The 23,903-nt window shown below is 39.0% G+C and overlaps 2 protein-coding genes across 11 annotated transcripts in view; both read right to left on the reverse strand.

The window, feature by feature from the left end:
- Positions 1-10,262, reverse strand: part of LOC119913416 (nuclear factor 1 B-type-like) — a 70,681-nt gene extending 60,419 nt beyond the window's left edge. For 2 of the 10 annotated variants that reach the window (XM_038732831.1, XM_038732837.1), the window contains exon 1: positions 10,075-10,258. In XM_038732831.1, the coding sequence (XP_038588759.1) occupies positions 10,075-10,149 (75 nt within the window). In that variant the 5' untranslated portion in view covers positions 10,150-10,258. Of the gene's footprint in view, positions 1-1,857; positions 2,481-3,497; positions 3,849-10,074 lie in introns of those variants that run through there. The other 8 variants (XM_038732834.1, XM_038732830.1, XM_038732838.1 and 5 more) reach the window with 8 other exon arrangements.
- A 5,962-nt stretch (positions 10,263-16,224) lies between these two features.
- On the reverse strand, positions 16,225-23,302 carry zdhhc21 (zinc finger DHHC-type palmitoyltransferase 21). The gene is made up of 8 exons (XM_038732120.1): positions 23,222-23,302; positions 22,403-22,570; positions 22,145-22,243; positions 21,706-21,817; positions 21,291-21,429; positions 20,704-20,820; positions 19,891-19,934; positions 16,225-19,220 (listed from the first exon to the last, which is right to left on the reverse strand). The coding sequence occupies exons 2-8, from the start codon at positions 22,554-22,556 to the stop codon at positions 19,088-19,090; spliced, it is 798 nt and encodes a 265-aa protein (XP_038588048.1). The 5' UTR covers positions 22,557-22,570; positions 23,222-23,302; the 3' UTR covers positions 16,225-19,087.
- Between the last annotated feature and the right edge of the window lie 601 nt (positions 23,303-23,903).

The following is a 23,903-nucleotide window of genomic DNA, read 5'->3' on the forward strand; positions in this document are numbered from 1 at the left end:
TTGAAACTTATTTTCCAGATAAATTATCAGAGGCTCAGATTAATATTAGTGGAAATATTAATAAATAAATATCAATTTTACTTTTTCATGTGGGTTATCTAGTGTATATACAGTTTTCGGTGTATTCCGTAGTACACTTTATACCACATTATCTTTATTTAAAATTCCTGCAAATATGAGTCAAAGAAAGAAAACTTTTTTCAATCCCGCATTTGACAGAATTTCTATTGATCCTTACAACTGAAAAATCTAAATTCCAACATTTCCACAGCCCCCCTGCAGTTCACCGGCCTACAGGCAAATTATAATAATCCCTTAATGCTTGTTCTCTTTAGGTGAAGGAATGTACAAAACGGTGTGGATGATTTAGGAGTCGTCAGAAATTACAGTAGCTGCGAGTGACAAGTGGAAATGTTAACTTATCTTTGTTTTAGGTCATTAAAATGTCAAATTTAGTAAGTATAAGCAGCCCCCTTTTAAGTGGGGCTTTCGAAGAGTTAAACCACATATTGTTCTTTTTGAGGGCAGCCAGGCAGGCAGGCGGGCTGTAAGAAACCACAGAAATCCACTCCCTATCTGTGTCTGCCGCTGGTGCTCCTCTGAGAAGCCACGTTTCTGGTCTGCACTTTTCAGGCCATTAAAACTCTGCTCAAGTAATGTGAAATGTAATGATAATGTATTATACACTGTGAATAAACATTTTATTCTTCACAAATTCTAGTTTTGAAATGTATTATATTTACTATGGATACTTTACCTATCCGTAGTCTTTTAGGGAGGATGAAAAATGAATAAAATAAATTCAGAACTCCTTTAAATGTCATCTCCTTGCTATAATGTTGCCAATTAAACTGACAAAAGTATGCAGTAAATGCCAGTAAATGTGCTCAGCAGCAACTGTTTCAGAAATCCTTTTCACTTCTAGTTTCCTGTTCGAAAACGCTTAAAATATTTTATAAAAAATTTTTCCAAGCAGGCTGAAGCCAAATGCTGTAAAGACAAATGACTCGGCCAGGGCCCTATGCAGTGCACTTCAGCTGGGGCCATAAAAGCACAATCCTCTTAAGTACAAACTAAACCACATCTCAGTCAATCGCTTACTTATGCCAAGTAAAATATAAACAGTAAAACTGAGTCAGCCAAAACAGTCAGCTACTCTGTCCAACTGCTGAATCAATCTTATCATGCATTTGATCTTCATACAGTGAAAGTGGCTTTATCTTCTTTCTACTTCACTTCCCTAAAGTATAGGGGTTTAACTCTAAATAAAAATATACATGTGGGGGCAAAAATATAAACACAGCTTAAGCAAGGCTCAGGAGTGTGTGTGAGGTTATTGGAGGACGCAAGTAACCTAATTAAACCTGAGAGCGAATGAGCATACCTATACCAGTTACACAGGATTATCAAGATGACAGTCTTGGATTGCTATCTTTAAAAAAATCAGCTTTATGCATAACTTTGCGCACACAAAGTACGCATAAAGATCGACACTTCAATTACTTTTTTAAGTGCAGAACTGTTAAATGGGTTTTGGTTTGGGATTTCGTTGGAATCTAAGATCTCCAAAGTAAATCAGCACAATTATGGCACAGAGGCGTGCATTTCAGACTAATAACTTAAATTTTGGGTAGTTCTAACAATATATTTTCACAAACAAGGCACGACTTCGTTGTTGTTATGATTTATGAAAGTAGGCTATAGTAAATATGAAAGTATTTCCCGAGCAGAGCTGAAACTGCACACCCCTGGCGCACGCACAGAACTTTTAATTCCGTAGCCCCGCTGATTGGTAACAATGTTATGACAAATACGCAAATCATGGCAATTAAATGTAGATTAAAAAGACACAAATACCTGAGTGAGGCAAATTGGAGAATACATGATGAGGCGGCTACACACACACACACAAAAAGTGAATGCACTTGGACTGACTCCTCTGATCACTTTATCGCGCCATTCCTGGACCGACGTGCGCCGGGCAAGACTGTGGAGCAGCTATCCGCGTCAAACAGCCGGAGATTATCCAAGAACATCCATTAAATGTTTGAGATCCAAAGATTGTCGTCTCCGCGGAAAAAAAGGGGGAGATTTTAGTTTGTTTTTGTTTTAAGTTGACGCGCACGGTGAGCGCCCGCAGGTTCTGCTCGTGGAGCCGGTGCGAGCGGCGAGACTGCTGCGTCCTCCTCCTCTACTAACACGGGGCTGTTCGCGCGTCTCGCTGCTGTGATGTCTCGTTCATAAAAGCATTGTGGGGAGCTTCAGAGGGCCCCGAGTGTGTGATGTTCAACCCTGCTTTGACCAAACTTGAAATGAAATCGACCGGTGCACCTTCGGCCCTGCGCGATTCCAGCAAATCAGACCCAACTTTTTTTTCCTCCTCTCGCTCTCTCTCTCTCTCTCTCTCTCTCTTTTTTCACCCACGTAATTACACAGTCACACTCCTCCTCCTCTTCCAAACACACAACCCCTGTCTGCCACCCAGCACCTTCTTCTCTTGCTCGGCTGTATGAAAACACATCACAGGCTACAGTTCATTTACCCCCTCACTCCAGAAGATTTTTTTTATTATTATTAGCTTCGGGGACTTTGGACCACAGCCTCGGTCACACACAGACAGAAAAGGGACATTCCCCGTCCGCAGCTCTGGCACCCTTCACCCCTCGAGCTCCGTGTCAACAACACGCGCGCACTCCTTTTAAGCCCGTGTTCTGCGGTTCACAGTAAATACAAACTTTCGATATTTTTTGGTTCGTCAGCCACATTGCAGCGAGGGGAACCAACGTGAACTCAGTTTATGCGCATTAAAATGTTATTTGAAAGTTCCTGGAGTAAGACCCCGATAGGATAAATTGTAGGACATATAAGAGAGAAGACAAGGCACATTTTATGGAAATATTAAGACTCCCGGCTGAAGATATGTCATTAGGCTAATTGTAGTATTTACTGCAGAATTAGCCCGACAGGTAAAATTGTTACCTAGCTTGAAGCGTTGCAGTTAGTTTCTAGAGAGAATATTTGTTATACAATTTTATAGACTGCGAGTGGTCAAATAACTCTGCTTTACCCTCCCCTCCTTTTTTAGAAAGTTTTAAAACACACATAAGTAAGCTAGTGAATATCGTAACATTGTAGCACTCACGCTGAAAGGACTGTTAGTTAAACCGTGTGACATTGTCGCTGAACTGTGTGTGTGTGTGTGTGTGTGTGTGTCCCACAGAGCTGTCAACGGTCCACATACAGTTCATTTGCCAAATTTAAGGGGAATGGGATGTTAGCGTAGGCTGCCGGGGAATCTGTGCCAAGTTTAGTAGCTACAATTTTGGGCCGACCGTGCCAGTGTTGGGGTCCGCGTTAAGTTAACCCACTTCGCCACATTTCTCAAATCGTCGCGAGGACAGGACAGTAGCCTACTAGAAAAAATAAATAAATATCACAAATGGTATCGTCACCGTTATCACAACATTTGAAAGCAATAATAATCCACGTTCACGTACCATTGCACTGTACTGCATGGATTAATAGGGAGTCCGGGAGCCTGGTTGAAACACACAAGCCGGTAGCTTCACATTTCTCACGTTCAACTTTGTGCTTTGGAGGGCTCTCTCTCTCTTGCAGTTCTCGCACACAAAAAAAAGAAAGTCAACACCGGAAGACAATTCTTTGCAGATAGCGGTGAACAGAAGTTTGGAGCACCTCGCGTTTTTTCCGTTTTTTTTTTCTTGTCTTCCTTCCTCTTCAAGTCTTACTTTTTTGGATCGTTTTTTGGGGGGGTTGTTCAGTGAAGTTGAACGCGATCCAGAAGAGGCTGAGTTTTCGGCACTGGGCTGGTCTCCGCCTTCACTTTCACTGTCTGACTGACTGCCGCCCTCCGGCTCTCGGCATTAACTGTCAAGTAGGATATTATTTGACCAAGACGATTTCCGGTGCAACATTTCCAAATAAAACCCTTATTTACAAAAACGGCTGGGGAAAATTATGTTTTAGCTCATGTGTCTCAACATCATATGATTTCATACACATCCAATAAACGTGAAAACTATGTGTAATCAATGGAAGATGGACACACATTTATTCCTACATGGTTTTTCATGGCTCAGTATAAAAGCATGACACTGTCCAATTCAAACATGTATGCTATCTTAATGTGTTTTCATGAAATAAGATACACTGCAATTGTTTTAGCTTTGTGACAGCACTAAAATAACTGATTTGGTTTTAAAGGGATTTTTTACCCATTGAACCCACAAGAGAGTATAAACCTTCAGTTTATCTGAAAAAAAATAAAGACAGCAAAGGGTTTCCTCTGGAGCGCTTGAATAGATTAGCTATCCTAAATAGGGACTATTGTTTTTGAAATCTTGTAGGCCTATCTTTTAACGTAGCAACTACGCCTATGAGGTCATAGCTACGGGTGTTAACACGGTTAATTAAAAGGTGTAATAACCCAGGTTAACGCTCGTTTTACCCTCAAAACGTGACTCATTTTATCTCTTACTTTGAAAGCAAAATCTCTTATTTCCTGGCAATAATCTAGCTGTTTCTCTGTAACTTGATAGAGTACAGTTTTGTAATAGTGTTTGTATTCTTGCCTCTCATTGGTCAGAAGCAGTGGCCCCGGGTCTCTCTACCCTGGGCCCCTCACTTCCGCTCCTCTGACGTGCAGTTTGGGGCTTGACGGAGGCGCTGCTGGACGGTCAGCCTGTATAGCGATGCGATCAATGACTTACGGTGGAAATCACTACTGCAGCAAAGACTGATTCACAATGTGCAGAAAAAAATAAGTCTAAAAATAAAAGTATTATTATTAGCCATATTACCTAGTCTTATTACCTGCATGTTCAGATCAGTTCAGTCTGTTTCTGTTTAAAAAGGGTAACCGTATTGACTAATCATTCACTGGATGGCCATATCAGCATAAGCACAGCGTGCAATGTGGTTGTGTGACTTGAATGGGTGGTCTGACAATAGATTTTACTGCTTTCTCAAGACTGTTATCATGACATTAACACAGTATTCACACTATCTAAAATTGTCTGTGTTCTCATGTGGGTCAAGTATCTGCAACACACACACACACACACACACACACACACACACCGATCAGTTGTGATTCACTTCTAAAAATAATTAAGCTAAGAGCATTCAGTAGCTATTCAATGATCGCTTCAAGGCCAAGTTCATTGTGATACTGTTCGTTTGTCAATTCATACTGTGGCAGCCTTAAAGCAAAGCTCTTTGCTGGGCTGAGTCTGAATAGATCTTGTCTATTATTATTATTATTATTAATATGTCTTTTAAACTTTTATAATTTAGACCTCTACCTAAGGGAAATTTATTAATTTAAAGAATACACACACTTTTAGATTTAGTTAATTTTACTTCTTAATGTCTGTTAATGGTAAAATACCACGAAAGGCTATAAATCATAATCTCATACTCTGACTTCATACTCTGCCACCATTTACCTTACATTCATCATGCCAGTCTACTGGTGCACATGGTACGAGCCTACAGCGATTCATTCCTCCTAATGTGGACCTACCGCCCCCATGTGGCCATAAACACAACTGACATTTGCTTGTTTGGGACCCACTGGAGAATTACAATGGAGGTCCTGTATATCTTGTAGCTTTAATTTAAAAAAGATAGGGATCTTTTAGTGGCATTTAAGAAATTTACAATACAAGTTATACACAAGCCTACAGGAGAGTCGCAACGTTTAGTTTCTTTATTTTTTTATGGCAATCACCATTAGGCCAAATGAAAAAGACAGGTTCAGCCATGAAGGTCCAAAATTCTTTGTGGTAATAACTGGAAGAATAATGCAAATCAGTCCTTGTAATAAAAAGAGGTATCTTATTAGGCTACATGTTAGAAATTATTGTATCCAAAAATGAAAATATTGACTTTCCTTGGATAAAATCACTCAATTTTATTTATTTTTATAATGTTAAGTAGGATATAAGTAGCCTATAAGTTATCTCATTGCAATTTTTATATATAGCAGGTTGTGATGGCCACACAGCCATCTTATTGAAAGCGGTAACCTCATGCACTTACACGTTTCCTCAGTTTATGCTATTGTTTTTACTTAGGATTGGTTTATGTACTTTTTCAGACACAGTATACATACATTTGTTGCAAACATTTGTTTAGGATCAAATAACTTATAGGACACTTGGTTTGTTTCACATTATACTTTATTTAGTTCTGTACTGTACAAAGGTATCTTTTTGGAGCGCGCACAATTAGTTACTATTGGATTGTCTTTCTGTTTTTATAACCTCTTTCTTTTGAGCTTACCAGTGTTGGGGATTCCACACCCTGGAAAGACCCATGCAGTCTAGCAGCAGGAACAGCTTTATAGGGGAGGTGGCCTAATTGGACACTACCGCAGCTTGTTATGTCAGGGGTGGGGGGGGGTTTGCTTCATTCTCTGCTAGATATTTTAGAGTTTTGATTTATATTATATTAAGTATTTTTGTTTGGTTAATGTTAAGTAAGATTACATTTCTTTTGGCATAAGTGTTTAGTTGGGTTTGCTGTTATTTGTAGATTATGTAGTAGTGTTATTGTTAGTCTCCCCCCTGTGTGTCAAAACTGGTCAGATCAGCCTGTATATTAAGTATATATAAGTCCCCTTTGTTTCTCTTGTAGTAGGGCAGTTTTATTTATGTTCAGAACTTAAGTTACGGTCTCTTTATTTGACCTCTTTATGGGCCCAAACATTATCTTTATTTTGTTATAATGATTTTTGGGGAAAATAAAAACCCTTTCTTTCGAAATTCTCTTGTGACTCCTCTTGCCTAATTGCTTGGTCCCTCACACAGGTAAATATTAACAAATATCATAAAACAACAAAATACTAATATCATGCCGAATATAAACATTCAGAACAGGTGTTAATAACAATCACAATGGTTCTGTTCATGTCAGTGGGTGCTTCTTAAGTCTCTTATTTGTCGTTCCCTCGCTCCTGGCTTGACCAGAAGTTGTTCTGCTCCGCCATCTTGCAGACCGTCCCAAAAGCTCTTATTTGAAGATCGAGGATCGATCTCTGAGCAGCTAGCGAGGATACACCAGTGTATCCTTTGCGGAAGTCTATTACTGACCGACACGCCCCCTTACTGGGTGGCCGTTATATTGAAAGGACGCTGCAGCTGATCGGACTGATCTGACTACATCACGACAGATCACATTAAGTGTATCACTGCAAAGTCTTATATTTGATTTGTTTTATGATTCACTGTCTAGTTAAAATCTGAGTTCATTTTAGGTCTGAACAACAAGTCCCACACACAACTGCCATTTATTTCTCCCATCAACTTTTATAATGGAGACAATTAAAGTCAGAGAGAATCAGAGAGTCTGTCAGCAAGAAACGTTTTATCATTTATCGTCATTTCTGTTCAGTCACGTGAGGCTGGTCCTTCCTGTGTTTAGTCCAAATAGACGATAATAAAGAATAGACCAAGTAAACACGTCGCATAAGGAGTCGGACAAGTCACTAAGCTGCACTAAAGTCTCTAATGAAGCAAGTAAAAGAAAATAAAGCCTGCACATCCTGCCATCTCATCTACTGCATCTGATGAAAGCAGCAGGCGGCTTCCCAAGTAAAATCAGCTGGCGAAAGTGAATGAAAACGCTGCGCTAAAAAAAAACTGTTGGATTGATAAGAAAAGCAGTGATCGATCGGTGACGAGTGATGTGACTTGCAGAAATTAAATGTATGCAGTAGTGTTAAAGGATATCAGAAGAGGAAATAAACTGAAAGCCCAAAACTGAGCGTTGACTATGATATGAGTTACATCATTTCAATTTCCCTGACACATTTAGCCTTATAAATCCAAAGACACCATGATAATATTCTGGGTTATTCAATGACGAATTCACAATCAGAATCAATTAATATAAATGCAGCTTACATCAGCATTGTGCCAGTACAAATGACCGCGTGCCTACAATTATTCATGTGCAGGTGTTAAAAAGGTAGGCTAAAAGATAGAATCACGCTGCTCTGCTTGTTAACTGTGAGACTTTATTAGTACCAACACAGTGCACATGTGTGCAGACACAAACTCCATCAAAAGTCTCTACAGCTGTTAAAGCCAACTAACAGCTGATCCAGCTGTGATCCTTGCTTGGTTTCCTTGTGTCTCTCCATGCATCCCCTGTGGGCGGGACAAAGACGCAAGGAAAAGAGGCAAGGGAGGGGAACGTGGATGCAATGAAGAGACTTGAGAATGTAACACTGAGACAGCATGACCAATATCAGTGTCTTGTATACCACTGTGATATACCAGTGCCGTTACCTAGTGACTGTGTCATCTGGTTATGATAGATATGGGTGGTCATGGAGCAGTGGATAAGACACATGCCTTTGGTGTGAGAAACCTGGGTTTGAATCCACTGTGAGACACCAATGTGTCCCTGAACAAGTCACTAAACCCCCAGTTGCTCCACGGCATGTGACCTCTGACATATATAGCAAGTGTAAGTCGCTTTGGATAAAAGCGTCAGCTAAATGAATATATTATATATAGTATTTTATGACAATATGCTTGACATTTAACTGCACCATGCCAAAGAATTCAAAATAAGATTTTATTTTTCAAAATTCACGTATTCTGATGTGGTAGCCTATCCACATAAGCTGCAATGTAAAGATAACCATTTATGCACTATTACTACAAGTGCTCTACTACTACAACAACATATGATGTGAATATAGATTCCTTTGTCCATTAAGATAGTTAACTCAAGAGCAGCACTGTAGTGCACAGTGTGATCAGACTTTACCAAAGCCCTTTCCTATGGGCCTTTCACAGCAGCTACTTTTTATGACAGGACAACAGGTCAGCTGGTCTCTGCTAAATCCTTCAATATTCTAACCTTTAGTGTGAACTTTTAATTAAATGCTATTTCTGACCGTGATGTGCTCCACATCATGTTCTGTCCTTGCTTGATGAAATTGCTGTTAAAATCCCGGCTGAATTCTTAAGGTAGCTACCTTTTTATATTTTAACTTGCAGGTCTACGAGTTGAAACTGATTCAATTCTATTCCTCCCTTTAGTCCTTCCTTTTAAAAAGCATCAGTTACATTGATAAAATGTTGCAGTAGCAGGTGCAAAAATGTCATTTGAAAAGAGCACATTTAATTAATGAATGAGTATCACTCAAATAAAATTTGCCCATACCTACAAACTAAAAATGACTGAAAACAAGACAAAATAGAGCAGCAAGCAACAGCAGCAGCATGTCCTGAGCAGAAAGGGCCAACACTCTCAGCTCACATGCGCTGGGACAAACAAACAAACCTCAACTTAAACCCTGGTGACGGAGCACAATAAAAGCTCGCCTGTAGTCAGACCAGTAAATAAATATTCAGAAAGAAATGTCAGCCTGCGTTGCCTCTTCAGCATGGGAAAGGCGCGGGCTGCACAAGGGCTCTTTGTCCTAACACTATCAAATTAACACTGCACAGGGTGCACAGAGAGGTGCACTTGAGGAACTCTCTTACACTAAAGGGAGACTTAACAGTTCCTTCAGTTTTTCATCTTGGCAAATAGTAACATTATTTTTAAGGATCACTCCTCGCCTTTGAAATCCTGTCTTCTTTGCAGTCCCACTGAAGTATAACTGGGTTTAAAACAATGATTAAAGTTACAACTGCTGGCCTTGATGATCGCATTCCTTCAGAAGGGTGCTCTCAAAAACATTTGTTAAATAAAAGCTGAGAAAACATCTTTGCTGCAAGCACTCAGCACGTTACAAAATAATACGAGAATCAAACAGCTTTTCAACAATGTCCCTCACTTCCGCAAATGTGATCAATTTTGACCTGGGCATACGCAGATACCACAGGTGAATTCAATTTTAAGAGGGTATATGATAATTGGGTGGGTAAGACAGCACTGTAGTTGAAGACTAGACATGGAGCTATACAGGCATACACTGTCAGAAGTCTGCAACGGTGGCATCATATCATTTTAGACTGGGCATTACAAGGAATAGTAGTTCAACAAAGGTGATTTAAGAGGAAGACGTTAAAACAAGAGAGCTCCACTTACCATCCACCACGTCCGAGCTGACATGTCATAACAAAGTTGCCATTTAATGGACCTCTCTGTCAGTTTCCCGGCCATCACTGTGCTCCCGGCTCTCACCAGACGCAGCCCGGTGGAAGATAAGACGTCTAATCAAAGGGGCATCAGTGGAGGCAGGCTGTGCCACATGTAGGCCAGTCCCTGACAACGGTGCATTATTGGTGGGGGGGGGGGGCTTCCAGTGACCAGTGACTTGAACCTGACTCTGGTAATTACAAGAGCCATGACCCAATCCTCACCATCCCCCCTCCTACACCAACCTCCTCCCCCTTCTCACCCCCACCTTGCACTTGTTCTACAAAGTGCTTGTAGTTACAAAGGAGATGGATGGTGAATTTCAACAAGCTGGAAACAAAATTGCTGCAAAAACTGATAGACAGATAGACTTCAGAAGGAAAATAATCCAAACAAAACTGTGAGGAATCGGAGTTTTCCGCTGAAAAATGCAATGTCAGTCATCTGCAAAAATGCGTTTCCCCACACCAAATGTTTGAATTAGGATGTGGTTGAGAACAGGAGCATCCTTTTTGTGCAATACGGCCCAGAAAATCAGAAGCAAGCCCATTGTGAGTCAGCGCTGATATTTGGCCTGTGGTAGTCTCTCAGGTTCAACCTCATCCAGCCTGTTTTTGCGTGAGGAAAGAAAAAAACCTGCAATTGATTTATCCACTAAAGAGCCGGGGCATATTGACATGATTGTGTGGCACTGAGCTAAAGGTCATCTAAAATAATGACATGTGTCAAAACGCTGTGATCCTGACTTCAGCACATGAAAACACAGCGTTGTGAAGATTTTGTTGTTAATCTAATGTCATTAAAAATGACTGCTCCCATTCAAAGGTGGTCTAATCTGTTACCTATAAAGCAGCCGTGAAGATCAAGTAGTCATGAAGATACCTGTTGCATTACATTTCCCCTCAGTGTCAGGGCTTCTCTGGAACCCACTGTATTTTGACCTATGAATTAAGACGTCTGGCGTGTCCATGTAAATGTTATCTGAATGCCAGTTGAAAAGACCTTTTCTCCCCTGCCACATTCCAATCCTCCTCGCTGGGGCCGCTCGGTGGCAGCTGGATTTCCCCACAGGGATGGTGGGTGGACTTAGCAACAGTAACTTAGCATTAGTTACAACAAATAGCTGTGAAGGAGAGGAGAAAAAAAATGTTATTGCTTGGATACGGCTTTCACTTGACTATATTGTAGTTTTTGGCACATTTACATTTCAAGTCAGACGCTACTAAACACTATGTCACAAAATAATATATATATATCTCACAAAATAAAATTGGGGGAAAAAAAGAGAATTGAACGGAAATAGCCGAAACATCAGATATATGATGCAAATGAAGTAGGATGTAACCACTCTAATTAGACACCTGCAGTATGGACAACATGCTCTACAGTTGCCTTACAGCTGATTGCACTTCAGCTGTTTTTAATAAGTACCTGTTCGCAACTGATGTTTTCAGCACACCTGACTTCAATGAAGCACTAATTAGGAGCCTAATTAAGAGCTGGCCAAATTAAAATGGTTCTTAAACACAAAGAACAATAAAACACTCGGCAGTCATCGGAAGGCAAATGTCAGTTGATGACAGAGAAAAGGCAAATGAACATTACTCTGAGGGATGAAAGAATAGAAATGTAAAGTCTCATTGAGCACTTTGGCTTGAAAAAGAAACTTGGACGAAATCTGACTTATTAGGCCATACTATTATTTTATTCCTTAATTAAAACATTATTTATCATCTGGAAAAAATAATATGTACATGCCTTTTTAACCTTAATGTTCTGTTGACCGCTCTAACACACTTGACATTGCTTTATCACCGTGATGCTAAATGACCTTTATTCACTTTATGAGAATTGCTTATAAAGATGATTTTGAACTGATGTCTCTGAGGTCCTATACAGAAAACAAATCATTACTTCTGGTTGGGTCTCGCAGATTCCAGTTGTAAAACGTTGTTAAATGTAATGGATACTCTCTCTGCGATTGGTGTTACTTTTTACACAGCACTGCCCCTTCCAAAATCATGTGTATTTGAATTTCTCTTATCTAAGTTTTGTCTAACAGGGAGTTGTCCTCTGGAGTCTAGTTAACCCAAAACATAATTAACATCCCTACACTGTAAGAAAAGATACACCATATCTACTCAATAAAAATGAGGCAACAGATTACAAGTAATATTATTAATTAAATTTCAATGTAATATTTCAATTTAATGTTTGGTATTGTGTAAATATTCATTAAATGAGACCCTTAATAGTTATCCATTTAATATGATTAGATTCAAATAGAAAACAGTACAGAATTAATTACAACCTAAACAAAAATATTGATTTGATTTGAAAAACTCCCTAATGTGTAAATAGCACTAATAAATATCGATTTAGTTATATATATCAATGATATATAATTGAGTATTAATCATCTACACATAAGGAAGATATCATGGGTGCATGGGGGTAGCCGGCCCAGACCACCGGCTAGGTAGGGGACCCCCACATGGCCGCAAATGCATTGTCATTTGCTTGAGACAATTGACAATTGAATTGCTCTTGAGAAGTTGGTCAATGTTCAGTGCAGCCAAACTTATCAAATAAAACAGGCACTTCACCCCTGGTTTCAATAGTAAACCATAGACTGTATATTAAAAAAAACACCACAAGAAAGACACTCACCAACCAAAAACACTGTATTCTAAACAGACACGTTTAAAAAAACACAATTCAGAAAGTACATTTTGTATTTCAAACAAATAGGAGACTTATTAGCTTATTTTAACAAAACTCCCTTCACTGCCACGCATCATGGGAATTCTTGACAGGAAGTGCTTTTCAATTAAAATTTGCCTGATTACATTAATTTGAATTCACTCAATATTCTCTCTATTTGGGATTAGATAAATATAATGCTTATGATTTATTTAACTACAATGGGTGAATTTTATTCCAAACGTTTTTATTTGAAATTTAATTAAATATTTGCCTCAAAATCAAAAACACAATCATATTGACTATTACCTAATACATTAATTCAAATCTACATGACCACAGAATCCTTTTTAACAGTGTATTTAGGTTGTACTGTACATTTATTTGTTAGTGAATTTCTTTTTGGCAAATAAAAGAAGGAATATTTGTTCATGCATCCCATATAACTTAAAAAATCTTGAAATGTTACCTTATTTGGTGTGATAACAATGCTGTTCATTTTCATATTTTGTCACCTTCATCAAATATGCAAGCTTGTATTTGTTTGCTGGTGGCAAAGGGAAGTGTTGTCAGCTGAACACAAGATTTCACATAGTTTGATTGTTTCATTAGAAAAATAGTAGAGCGGATAAAAAACAACATTTCTGACACATTATTTAGCTCATTTAAAATCTGCTCTTCATTCTTTTGGAGAAAGGAAAATGTTCAGGGCCGAGCTTGTGCGAGGGCCGGGTGCACCTTATTGATTTTGAGGGTAAAATCGATACATTTCATCATCTTGATTGGATTAACTGTTTCAAGTTCAACTTTTAATTGGATTTCTACTTTCTACCATGTGAGCTTATTTGAAAATCAATAGGCCAATCAATACCTCCATGTTCAGGAAGTCCTGTTAAAAATGGAGGAACGTAACAGACACCTGCCACTGGCAACCCCACCCACATGACTCGCTGAGGTCTAAAAAATCCAATCATGTCTTTATTAATAGTGGGGAAAAATACAATAATACTTTCTTGCTATGTTAAAGTGGAATCAGTGAGTCAGTGAGAAATTTAAATTGTATTTAAAAAGCTGACTGGTTTGTATTATGTGCCATTTTATGGATACAGAAAATTGATCATTTCCTGAATGATAATAAACACCAATCACAACAGCTACAAAGTGTTGCTTATCAAATATGTGGGATCTTTGCTGAAACTTTAAATCAAAAAACGTCAGCTAAATAAAGCATAACTGATGTTGGGGATGACCCTAATTACAAAATGATGTAGGCTATTTGGCCCATATGGATAGAAATCTAAAAATGATCATGTTACCCAAAATTAGTGATCCGATAAATTCTAGATCTTCCATCTCGTGGACTTAATCCAATTGTCTAGGCTTGGCAAAATGGCAGCAGAACACACCAAGCCACTAACTCCAATCCTAGACAGGTAAACAGCCTTGTATCTGAGAGATAACTGTTCCAAGCATAGTTTTTGTTTATCAAGCTTGTGGCTAATTATTTCTTTTGTTCAGCCAGATGTCATAGACTTTAAAAGTAGCAGGTGGTCACTTATTTAATTAGTCCAGTTGACCAACCAGTACCAGAGATTAAGAGCAAATTTAACCCGGGCTGCCGCAGCCTGCTAGTAACTAGACCACATAAAATTTCACCCTAGGCTCAACTTACTGATGTTTTATTATATTGTATTACAAAAACTGGTTTGGATATTAGTTTTAAAAAACAACAACAGAAATAAAATTTATTCCAGGACGATATTGGTGTATGTTTTTTGAATCTATCAGTACAAATTTACTATCTTCATAGATATTGTAAAGCATCTCCATTAAGATGAAGCATCTGCCATAATAAGAGAGATGGTATAAAAACATTAGGTTATTCATGGACAGATATGTTTTGGAATATTTAAGCCTGATTGTGTATTTTACCAGAGCTTAAAGTGTAGTCGGGCGTCATGTGGTGCCCTTTATGGAATTTACAGGGTCCCTGGAAAGAGAAAATTTATTTTAATTTAACAGATAGTGTAATTTATTATCCTAATTAAAGAATGGTTACATAAATTGTGTTTTTACTCTTGCCAATATTATGCGCTTATTCTGACAGCCTGTGACAAGAAAACATTTAAGAGCCCTATTGACAAACTATATGGATTTACCTATTAGCATTTAAACATTGGTTTATCTATATGTCTTACACTCATAGGCTACACAATTAATATCTCAAAATATCTGCTCACCCAGTTGTCGTTCAGCTAATTCGTTCGACAACCCTCATCTTGGATGACCTTGTTGGGGCTGTGGACAAATCACGGTTTTGGTTGGTTAAGGCCAAGTCGATTGAGGTTGCAGAGTACAAGACAATAAAGTGTGTGTGTGTGTGTGTGTGTGTGTGTGTGTGTGTGTGTGTGTGTGTGTGTGTGTATGGGCGTGTGTTCAGTGTATGTTTAAAACATGTAACCATTTTAGACAACACTCGTAGCTTATGTTCACGGACCATGCACACATTACGCACGCCTCACTGTTCAGGACAATGGCCATTTGATTGGAGACTACTGAACGGCTGCATGGCCTCTTATACTGAGAGAAACACATAGCAGCTGACCCAGGCAGAATTTTATTTATCCCGATATCACAAGTCTGACTTTGATGCTGCAGTCTAAAACTGGCTGAAAATCAGAATAAGAACTTTTGTATTTTTGTTTAAAGTGTATATCATCTTGTCCAAGGCAGAAAACAACTCTGTGGTGTAGTTATATGTACCAAGTACATTCAAATGCTACTAGTTTAAGGTGATCATTAAACAGCTAATACTGTAGGTATTCTTTAAAAGTACTGGGTGTGTTCAACAGGTCACAATGATCACTCTTATCATGTTTGACTGTGGGCCTCCGTGTCATCGCATTACACATTTTACGTCCGATTACACCACTTAATAGACATAGGGATGCAATTTGTCTGCAGTCTTTGAATATGCTCCAGCTACTTCTATTTAGACAAAGTAATGTCCTTCTCACCCAATGTAGACATATATGTAGTTTCCAAGACATAAAAGAGCCTATTTGCTCATTTGGACAGGTAAAGATATGAAGCAGGCTTGAAACTGACAAAATGTAGAAGTAATTTTTGTCAAAAGACCTATTTCCTTGATGAAGAAAATTAAGAGACATGCATGTGAAATTGGAGAAAATGTTATGAACCATGTCGTCTTCCAAGAGGCGTTAGCTTAACTAGCTGTCTACGTTACCGTTACCTAAATGCTGTGTCTGATAATGCTGACATTATATACTATACTAAATCTTTCACTAATACCCATGATAGTAAAATACAAGCTTCAGCTGTACTGCCAAAATTTCGCTTGCTAACAGCAAGTTGAAAAAGGAAAACAGAATCAGCTCAAATCCAGAATCTAATTTATTAGAAGATGATACCTATATGATATTTTATATAATCACAATTAATCCAGTTTTCTAACACTACTGATTGACAATCATAGGCTTTTTCACCAATATATATATGGTGTATTGATTTATATTACAAAACGTCACTGTTCTAGTGTTTGAGGTCTGAATTAAACAAAGTAAAGCTTGAAAACACATTCCAAAATCAGCAAATGCAATGTGAACAAAACTGAACAGACCCAAAATGAGAGCTCTGGGGCCACCAGATAACGGCTGTGAAGGCAAGTGAGTGAGCAGGGCCTGAAATACTCACACCTCCAGTCTACTGCAGATCTCAATTCAAATCAAATGAACCAAGCCTTTCTGTTATCCTGTTCCTAATAACATGAGTTGTTGAGGCTGACATGTAATCATGAAAATAAAGTGTAAAACAATACACAGCAGCTACAGTAGTGTTAATCTTGGCTGAGGTTACTGAAGTATTGACAAATGTTAAAATCAGGTAATCACTGGTTTGTGAGTAATGAGTGAAACTCACCCACCCAGTTTATATACTTCACAATACATTTCAGATTTTCACTACTGTTGTAACAATAAAGATTTACGGATACACAATGCTTATTGCTTTCAAAAAAATGAAATCACACACATTTGCCAACCCACTATACCACCGCCCAAAAAATAAAAAATGTATAAAAAATAATTCACACAAACATCCAAGAACCTGAATCTGAGTTATAAAAACCACTGAGCAAAATTACCAACACACACCCGTGCAAATGTGATCAATCGGATTAAACATAAAACAAAGGATTCGCATCACAAAAAATGTCACATTAAGACTTTCTTTCAAGAGTACCATTGATGCATTAAAAGAGACTGTGTGCTAATGTGAAAATCAGTGCATAATATTGAACCGCTACCTTCAGAAATTTGGTGAAACATGCATTTACTGAATGCTTGCCATCTATTGCAACATTTCCCCAGGTCTTTGGCTTTTATGGAAACTAATGTGATGATGATGTACCATGAGAGTCAAAAGAAGACCTAGAAAGGCACTTAAAACTACTTGGATATTGTAATATTTCCCACAAATGGCAAGCTTTTTTTTATGTACAAGTTTAGCTATGGGATTGCCAAGTATTTTAGACAACGACAACGCCGCTATGTTAGCATTATTATGCACTGAATCATCTTCTCCTTAAGTATCCCATTAAAGTATTCAATAAAATCTCTCAACAGTACCATAGGGTTATAAATAAATTGTCAGTGTTATAGCAGGTGTTATCTAGCTGTATGTCACCACGCATAGACTAATCTGCTAGTTTTTGTATAAAGATATGCATTCATAAAGCCACTTGTTTAGACACATTCACCACCTCATTATAACAGCTGCAGCACTAAACTGATAGCATAAATCCCAAATTATATTGTCAGGAGTACAAACATGAAAGATGTGTTCAAAAGTCATGCATTGTTAAGTGCGATGGTTGATAGAGCAGACTTAAGATAAACAGATTGATTTAAAGGAACAGTTTGATATTTGGGCAATACACTTATTGTATTTCTTGCCAAAGAGTTAGATGAGAGGCTCAATACTGCTTTCACATTTGTATGGTAAATATAAAGCTACAGTCAGCAGGCAGTTAGCTTAGCTTAGCATAAAGACAGGAACCAGGAGGCGGTAGCAATCCTGGATCTGTCTAAAAGTATAAAAAGACACGTTGTGGATTTACAGGGGTTTTACGTATTTATGCTAAGCTAAGCTAACCACCTGCTGGCTGTAACTTCATATTTAGCGCACAGATACGAGAGTGTCATTGTTCTTCTCATCTCATTCTCGGCAAGAAAGCGAGGAAAAAGTGTACTGTAATGTCAAACTATTCTTTTAAGATGAACAGTGATTTAAGTTGTCTTTGAGGATAGCATGTGACACTCAAGCACCTTCAATAAAGATTTCACAACAGGTTATAATCAGGTCATGATATTAATTGATTGTGGAATGTTTTGTTATACTCAGAGAAACAACTTGATTATACAGCAGGTTTGAGTCTCTACGACATATACAGCCTAAGATTTATAGTATAAACTTGTTTCTAACTTTGGACTCTTACCATGGCATAGTGAAGTGTTAACTGTCGTCTCGCTATTACACATCTTTATACCAGGCTGGTCATTTGTCATAAAAGTATCACTTATCACTTCATAGATAAAACGTTCATGGAACAATGCAAGAAAACATTCATGAATTATCAAACGATCACGAATTAAAGGATTGCAGTGGATGCCAGATCCCTTCGCTATTCACAAGGAATTTCCATACTAGAAGATCACCAACCATAAAATATAAAACAAAAACACTGCTCATGCATGACAAATAAAAAGGACGTAGTTAAAATAAACAAGGCACACCCTTTATACAAAAAAATGCCTTTCTAATATACACACTGGAGTTACCCTAGTTCTGTCTGTAGTTGATTAAAAGGTCAGTAGTAAAGGCTCTTTATTAAAGTAACCTGAGAGGGGTCCCTTTCGCCAGCTTCTTTCAGGTGAAGACTTCCACCCTTATGATGCAAGTAGCCATTAAAAGTTGTCACCAATTGCTGAAAGTAGCAGTGACAGTGAGCAAAAGAAGTGTTTCCCGTCACTCCCTTAGGTGTTTCTTGACCCTGTTCACTGCCAGTCCAGGCATTGTAAAGAAAAAGAAAAAGAAAAAAAGCTTCAAGTATCCACTGACCAACCAAGACTGCTGCCCAGCTCCCATAGCACAAAAGAGGACGGTGAAGGCGAGCAGATGGATTCTTAGCATGGCAGCCCCTACTATCTGTGCAGGTAGGGGGTATTGTAGTGCTACTGGCCTACACGTGGGTGCGGAAGTGGTGGGTGGCTTGGAGCGGCTGCCTGCTTCGGAGCGGGTTGAGCCACAGTAGTTTCCAGCGAGTGCCGCAAACTTCAGCTAGTGCCCACTGCCAGGACCTCTTTGAGCCATATCTGAAAAGAAGAATAAAAAGCAAATAATTCATGTTAAAACCGGTATTATGAGGCCGCTTTTAAAAGGAAACCTTTTGGGAAACATTCTTCTTCGCACTCTTGCCAAGCTGAAAAGAATAAAGCCACTTTCATATCTAAATATGAACCGGGAGCTAGCAGTCAGTTAGCTTAGCTTAGCGTAATGACTAAAAACAGGGGGAAACAGCTAGCCCTGCTTTAAACGGAGATAACAAAATCCGCCTGCAAGCACCTCTAAAAGCTCTGGGTTGGAGTCTCTGTTGGTTGCCTGACAACCTCAAAATAGCGACATAACAACGGCAGCACACTTCCGAGAGTTAAGTAGTCAAATTGTAGTCAAGTTATTATTAAGTTTTTGTGAGATTTGGAGTCGCTGGTACATGTATTTTGTTACCTTTGGATAGAATCAGCTAAGTGGCTGCTGGCTCCAGCTCCACATTGAATGGACAGACATTAGAGCAGTTTCGATCTTCTGTGCTAACTCTTGACAAGAAAGCGAATATGTTTATTTGATGCTGAGCTACTCCTTTAAAATGATCTTAACCGGCAGCAGAAAGCAAACAAGAGAAATTACCGTAATGTCAGCCTATTTCTTTAATGCAGCTGCAAACCACTTGTGGCATTAGGGCAGACAAGAGTTAAACACACTCACATTTCATTGGAGAAGGGAGCCATTTTCTCAATGGTGGTAGTGTCCTGTAAGAGGGATAAAAGGAAAAGGACAATGCAAAATGAGTGGATCATTTCACAAAATAAGCTCTCTCATGATTATTCGGAACCCTGTTTAAAGTACCACACAACCAGCCAAAAACATCAGCATCATTAATCTTTTATCTATTGCTCCAGTAGACAGCTCCATCAATAGAAAACCTTTCTCTAAATAACATCTTGCTATTTCCCACCTCATCATTGAGGCTAAGTATAGACGTTTCTAACATTACAGCTCTGCCGAAACTCTTGATGAAAGCTTGTAAATGACTTGCGATAAAAACTATTTTGTTATGTCACCTAAGATATTAAGAATGCCATTCTTAATATCTTGTAGGCAAAATATGTCATTGATTGGATGGACAAACACTTTGATGCACACACGCACACACATAGCCTGACCCCAGGCTTTCTCTCTAGTTTCTTTTCTATTGATCACTGCATTACTGGCATTGACTGTTTTATTTTTGTGTACTAAGTCATGTCGTTCTGCAAGCTTCGTGTGCTGCTGCCGCCTCGTTTGCTAGGTCACCCTTGAAAAGACAGAACTTGCTTTCAGCAGGACAAACTAGCTGATACTGGAAATAAGCACCATCATGCACATTTTGCAGATCCTGCAAAGTGACACTAAACAGTTTCATGAGATTGGAAATATTTGCAACACTAGGATACGACATAATCACTTTCACATAATTACAGCAGCAAATGTCATTTGAAACAAGACAATAAGTCTTCAAAGTCATTACACAGTACTTACAGAGAGGATGCCCGTCATCTGAGTGTAAAACAAGCTAGTCATGCCGCCAAACATGACCAAACCCATGAGCGTTGAGACTCTCAGGAGAGCCAGTTCATGGCGTGTTGTAAACTTCTCCTGCCAAAGGAAAACAGAACAGCAACCCTTTGGTGTCAAATCCTTTTATCTCATAATCTTAAAGCTCAAATGTGATTGCTTTTTCATTGTAAAATATTAACTTTTATATTTTTCCAGTGTTGCAGCAGACTCTTACAGGATGTAACAAAGCTGTTTGTGCCAGATAGTCACGTAATGCGTTCAGATAACTGAATAAATACATTTATTGTCCATAGTGACTTACAATTGCAATATATGTCAGAGGTCACATGACTCTGGAGCAACTAGGGGTTAAGTGTCTTGCTCAGGGACACATTGGTGCCTCACAATGGATTTGAACCTGGGTCTCTCACACCAAAGGCATGTGTCTTATTCACTGTACCATCACCACCAACACAGTGGATAGTTGCAGTCCAAACTGCTGCACATGCTCTAAAGATATTTTACTGTCAACTGAGAATATTGTATACTTATATTCCTGTAGAACGTACCTGGTCTAGTCCTGTCAGCGGCTGGAAGTAATAGTACTGGCAGAAGTCCAGCACCAGGGTAAACAAACTGAGGACCTGAGCGTAGAAACAGAGCTGCAGGAAGAGCCAGTGGTTGTCTTCTCCCACACAGTTATTGATCCTGGAAGGATCATGAAATACATGAAAAAAATAAGTTTTCCCATTTCCCATTCTAAAGCCTGGAAAGTGTAAATTTGTATTTATACAAGATATCAAGATATCTGACACACAATATTACATGATCAGCTATACATACTGTACCGAGGCAATTTAACACATCACATGAACACAGATGTTGACTGAATGTTGTTATTGTTCTATAGGGTTTCTATATAAAGTACATTCATTAGTGTGTGTGTGTGTGTGTGTGTGTGTGTGCGTGCGTATGTGTCCTTACCAAGGACAGTGGTGGTCCATTCTGCGTACACAATGGCCACAACGACTGCAGTGGTGCGACCTCTTAGGTCTCATTAAGTTGCACTTACTGCACAACTCCCAGTGCTCTCGCTCTGTGAGAAAAAAAAACAATAAGCAGTTTATTATTGGTTACTACTGGTAGTACAGGTATTGGTAGCTGACACAGAGACACAGTAAAAACATTCAAACCTATTTACTTTGGTCTAAAGACATAATGACAAGTATTGACTATTACCTGCAATGAATGTGCTCCAATAGGGAATGAATTTACTATATTGATTATGTTCAGTTATTTATAGGTATAAAGATCTGTGGATAAATACTTTAACATGCATAGTCTGACACACATACAACAATCTTAGCATTAGAAGAAGTGGTAAATAAGTCAGAATAGTGAGGTGGGTTTTCTGTACCCATACCAGAGTGAGGTATGTGGGGGTCCACAGGAAGACGGCCAGGATCTGCTGTGGAAGCTCTGATTAGGGCCGCTATGCACAGTGCTGATGCGATGTAATAACCTGAAGGAATACACAATGTTTAATCCCACTCAAAGCCCCACACTAGGGGCCCAGTCAGAAATTACACTTATTTCCCGGGGTCCCTCCCGAAACGGATGAGAAATTCACGCAACTATTGATCAACAGATATTTTCCTAGATTGATTCAAAGGCTACTCACAAACAACAATCGCCCAGGGGATGTGTCCCTCATTGTAGTGCGGAAGTAGAACCAGTTTGGGAATAAAGAAAGTGTTGTAGAGCCAGATCCCAAACACCACACTGATACACAGCCAGCCCATGGGGTCTACCACAAAGTGCAGTCGAAACTTCATGGCTGCCGGCGCTCCTGGGAAAACCAAGCACACAGAAATGCAGATGCAAATCTCCAATTGACTAACAGGAATGGGCTGACTCTGGCACAGGACTAACACACTTGACAAACACGTTTTACTGGGGTTGTTATATTATTTATTTGTGTGAACCTCTCGTTGCATCATCAGTTACTATTTATTGCATTTATTCAAGCTGGGACATTTTGCCTAAAATACCAAGAGCAAAATAGTATGATAGGGAGACATCTGACATGTATCTAGGAGGGCATTATTAGGTAATCTTTTCTGAAATTGGTCAAGAGATGAAACCTCAACACAGGCCTGTACTACTGTGCTATAAAGCAGGTGTCTATAAACAAGCCAAACCATGACTACCTTACAACGCCATACACAGACGTTTAACACAAGCATTATCTGCTAATCTCACACAGAGTTAACAGCCCTCATAAACCCGCCAGCCTGCACAGAAATAAAACGTTGTTATTGCAAAACCTCGCCTCCTCCATCATTTGATAACAACACTGACCGATACTGCCGCGACAGGCTCGGCTTCAACATCAGCGGGCTGACGTTTTTTAATTCACTCGCGTTCACATACAAACTACACAATTCAACGTGTTTAGCGTCAGACATGATTTCCTACGCAAAAATGTAAAGATACATACTTCTTTTTCACCGCTGTCCTATTCGCCACACGTATCAGTGTGTAGCCACTTCCTCATTCAAGCCTCTGTGGGTTGGACAGCAGCAGCGCTTTGTGTGTTACCTGCAATAAGGAACACATTTCCGGTTGACCCATGATTAAAAATAAAACACTTTGTGATGGGACTATTTTCTAGTGATGCAAAAACACACCTTTAATAATAAGAAGTCGCTATCTGAAAGGGGCCTGTTTAGTACATTTGATTTGTGGGTAATTTATATTATATATTTTATTTAAAAGCTATTAAAACCCTTACATTTATTCATTAGCTGACACTTTTATCCAAAGTCACTTACAATTGCTAAGTAAGTCAGAGGTCGCTCGCCTCATCCACTGCTCCATCACCAGCCCTTATATTAAACAACAAGTATGATAATCGATTAATCTTTCAAACAATCACAATTCACTGCTTTCAGCTTCTCACCACCCATCGTGGGAAACTGATCAACTATAGCTTAACTAAATAGTTACATATAGACTCAGAGAACGCAGCCTGGCTGTAGAAAAGGGTCGCCACAGACAGAGCTGGCTACCAGAAGAGGAGAGACTCTGCTCCGAGTGAGACAAAGAACAGGGAGAGACAGAGCGGCACTTTCTAAACTCATGACCTAAATATAAAACTTCACACGAAGAACATTTCCCAA

This window comes from Micropterus salmoides, unplaced genomic scaffold, assembly GCF_014851395.1.
Source record: "Micropterus salmoides isolate LMB-PRFRI ecotype aquatic unplaced genomic scaffold, ASM1485139v1 Ms_hic_scaffold_2, whole genome shotgun sequence".
Taxonomy (NCBI): domain Eukaryota; kingdom Metazoa; phylum Chordata; class Actinopteri; order Centrarchiformes; family Centrarchidae; genus Micropterus; species Micropterus salmoides.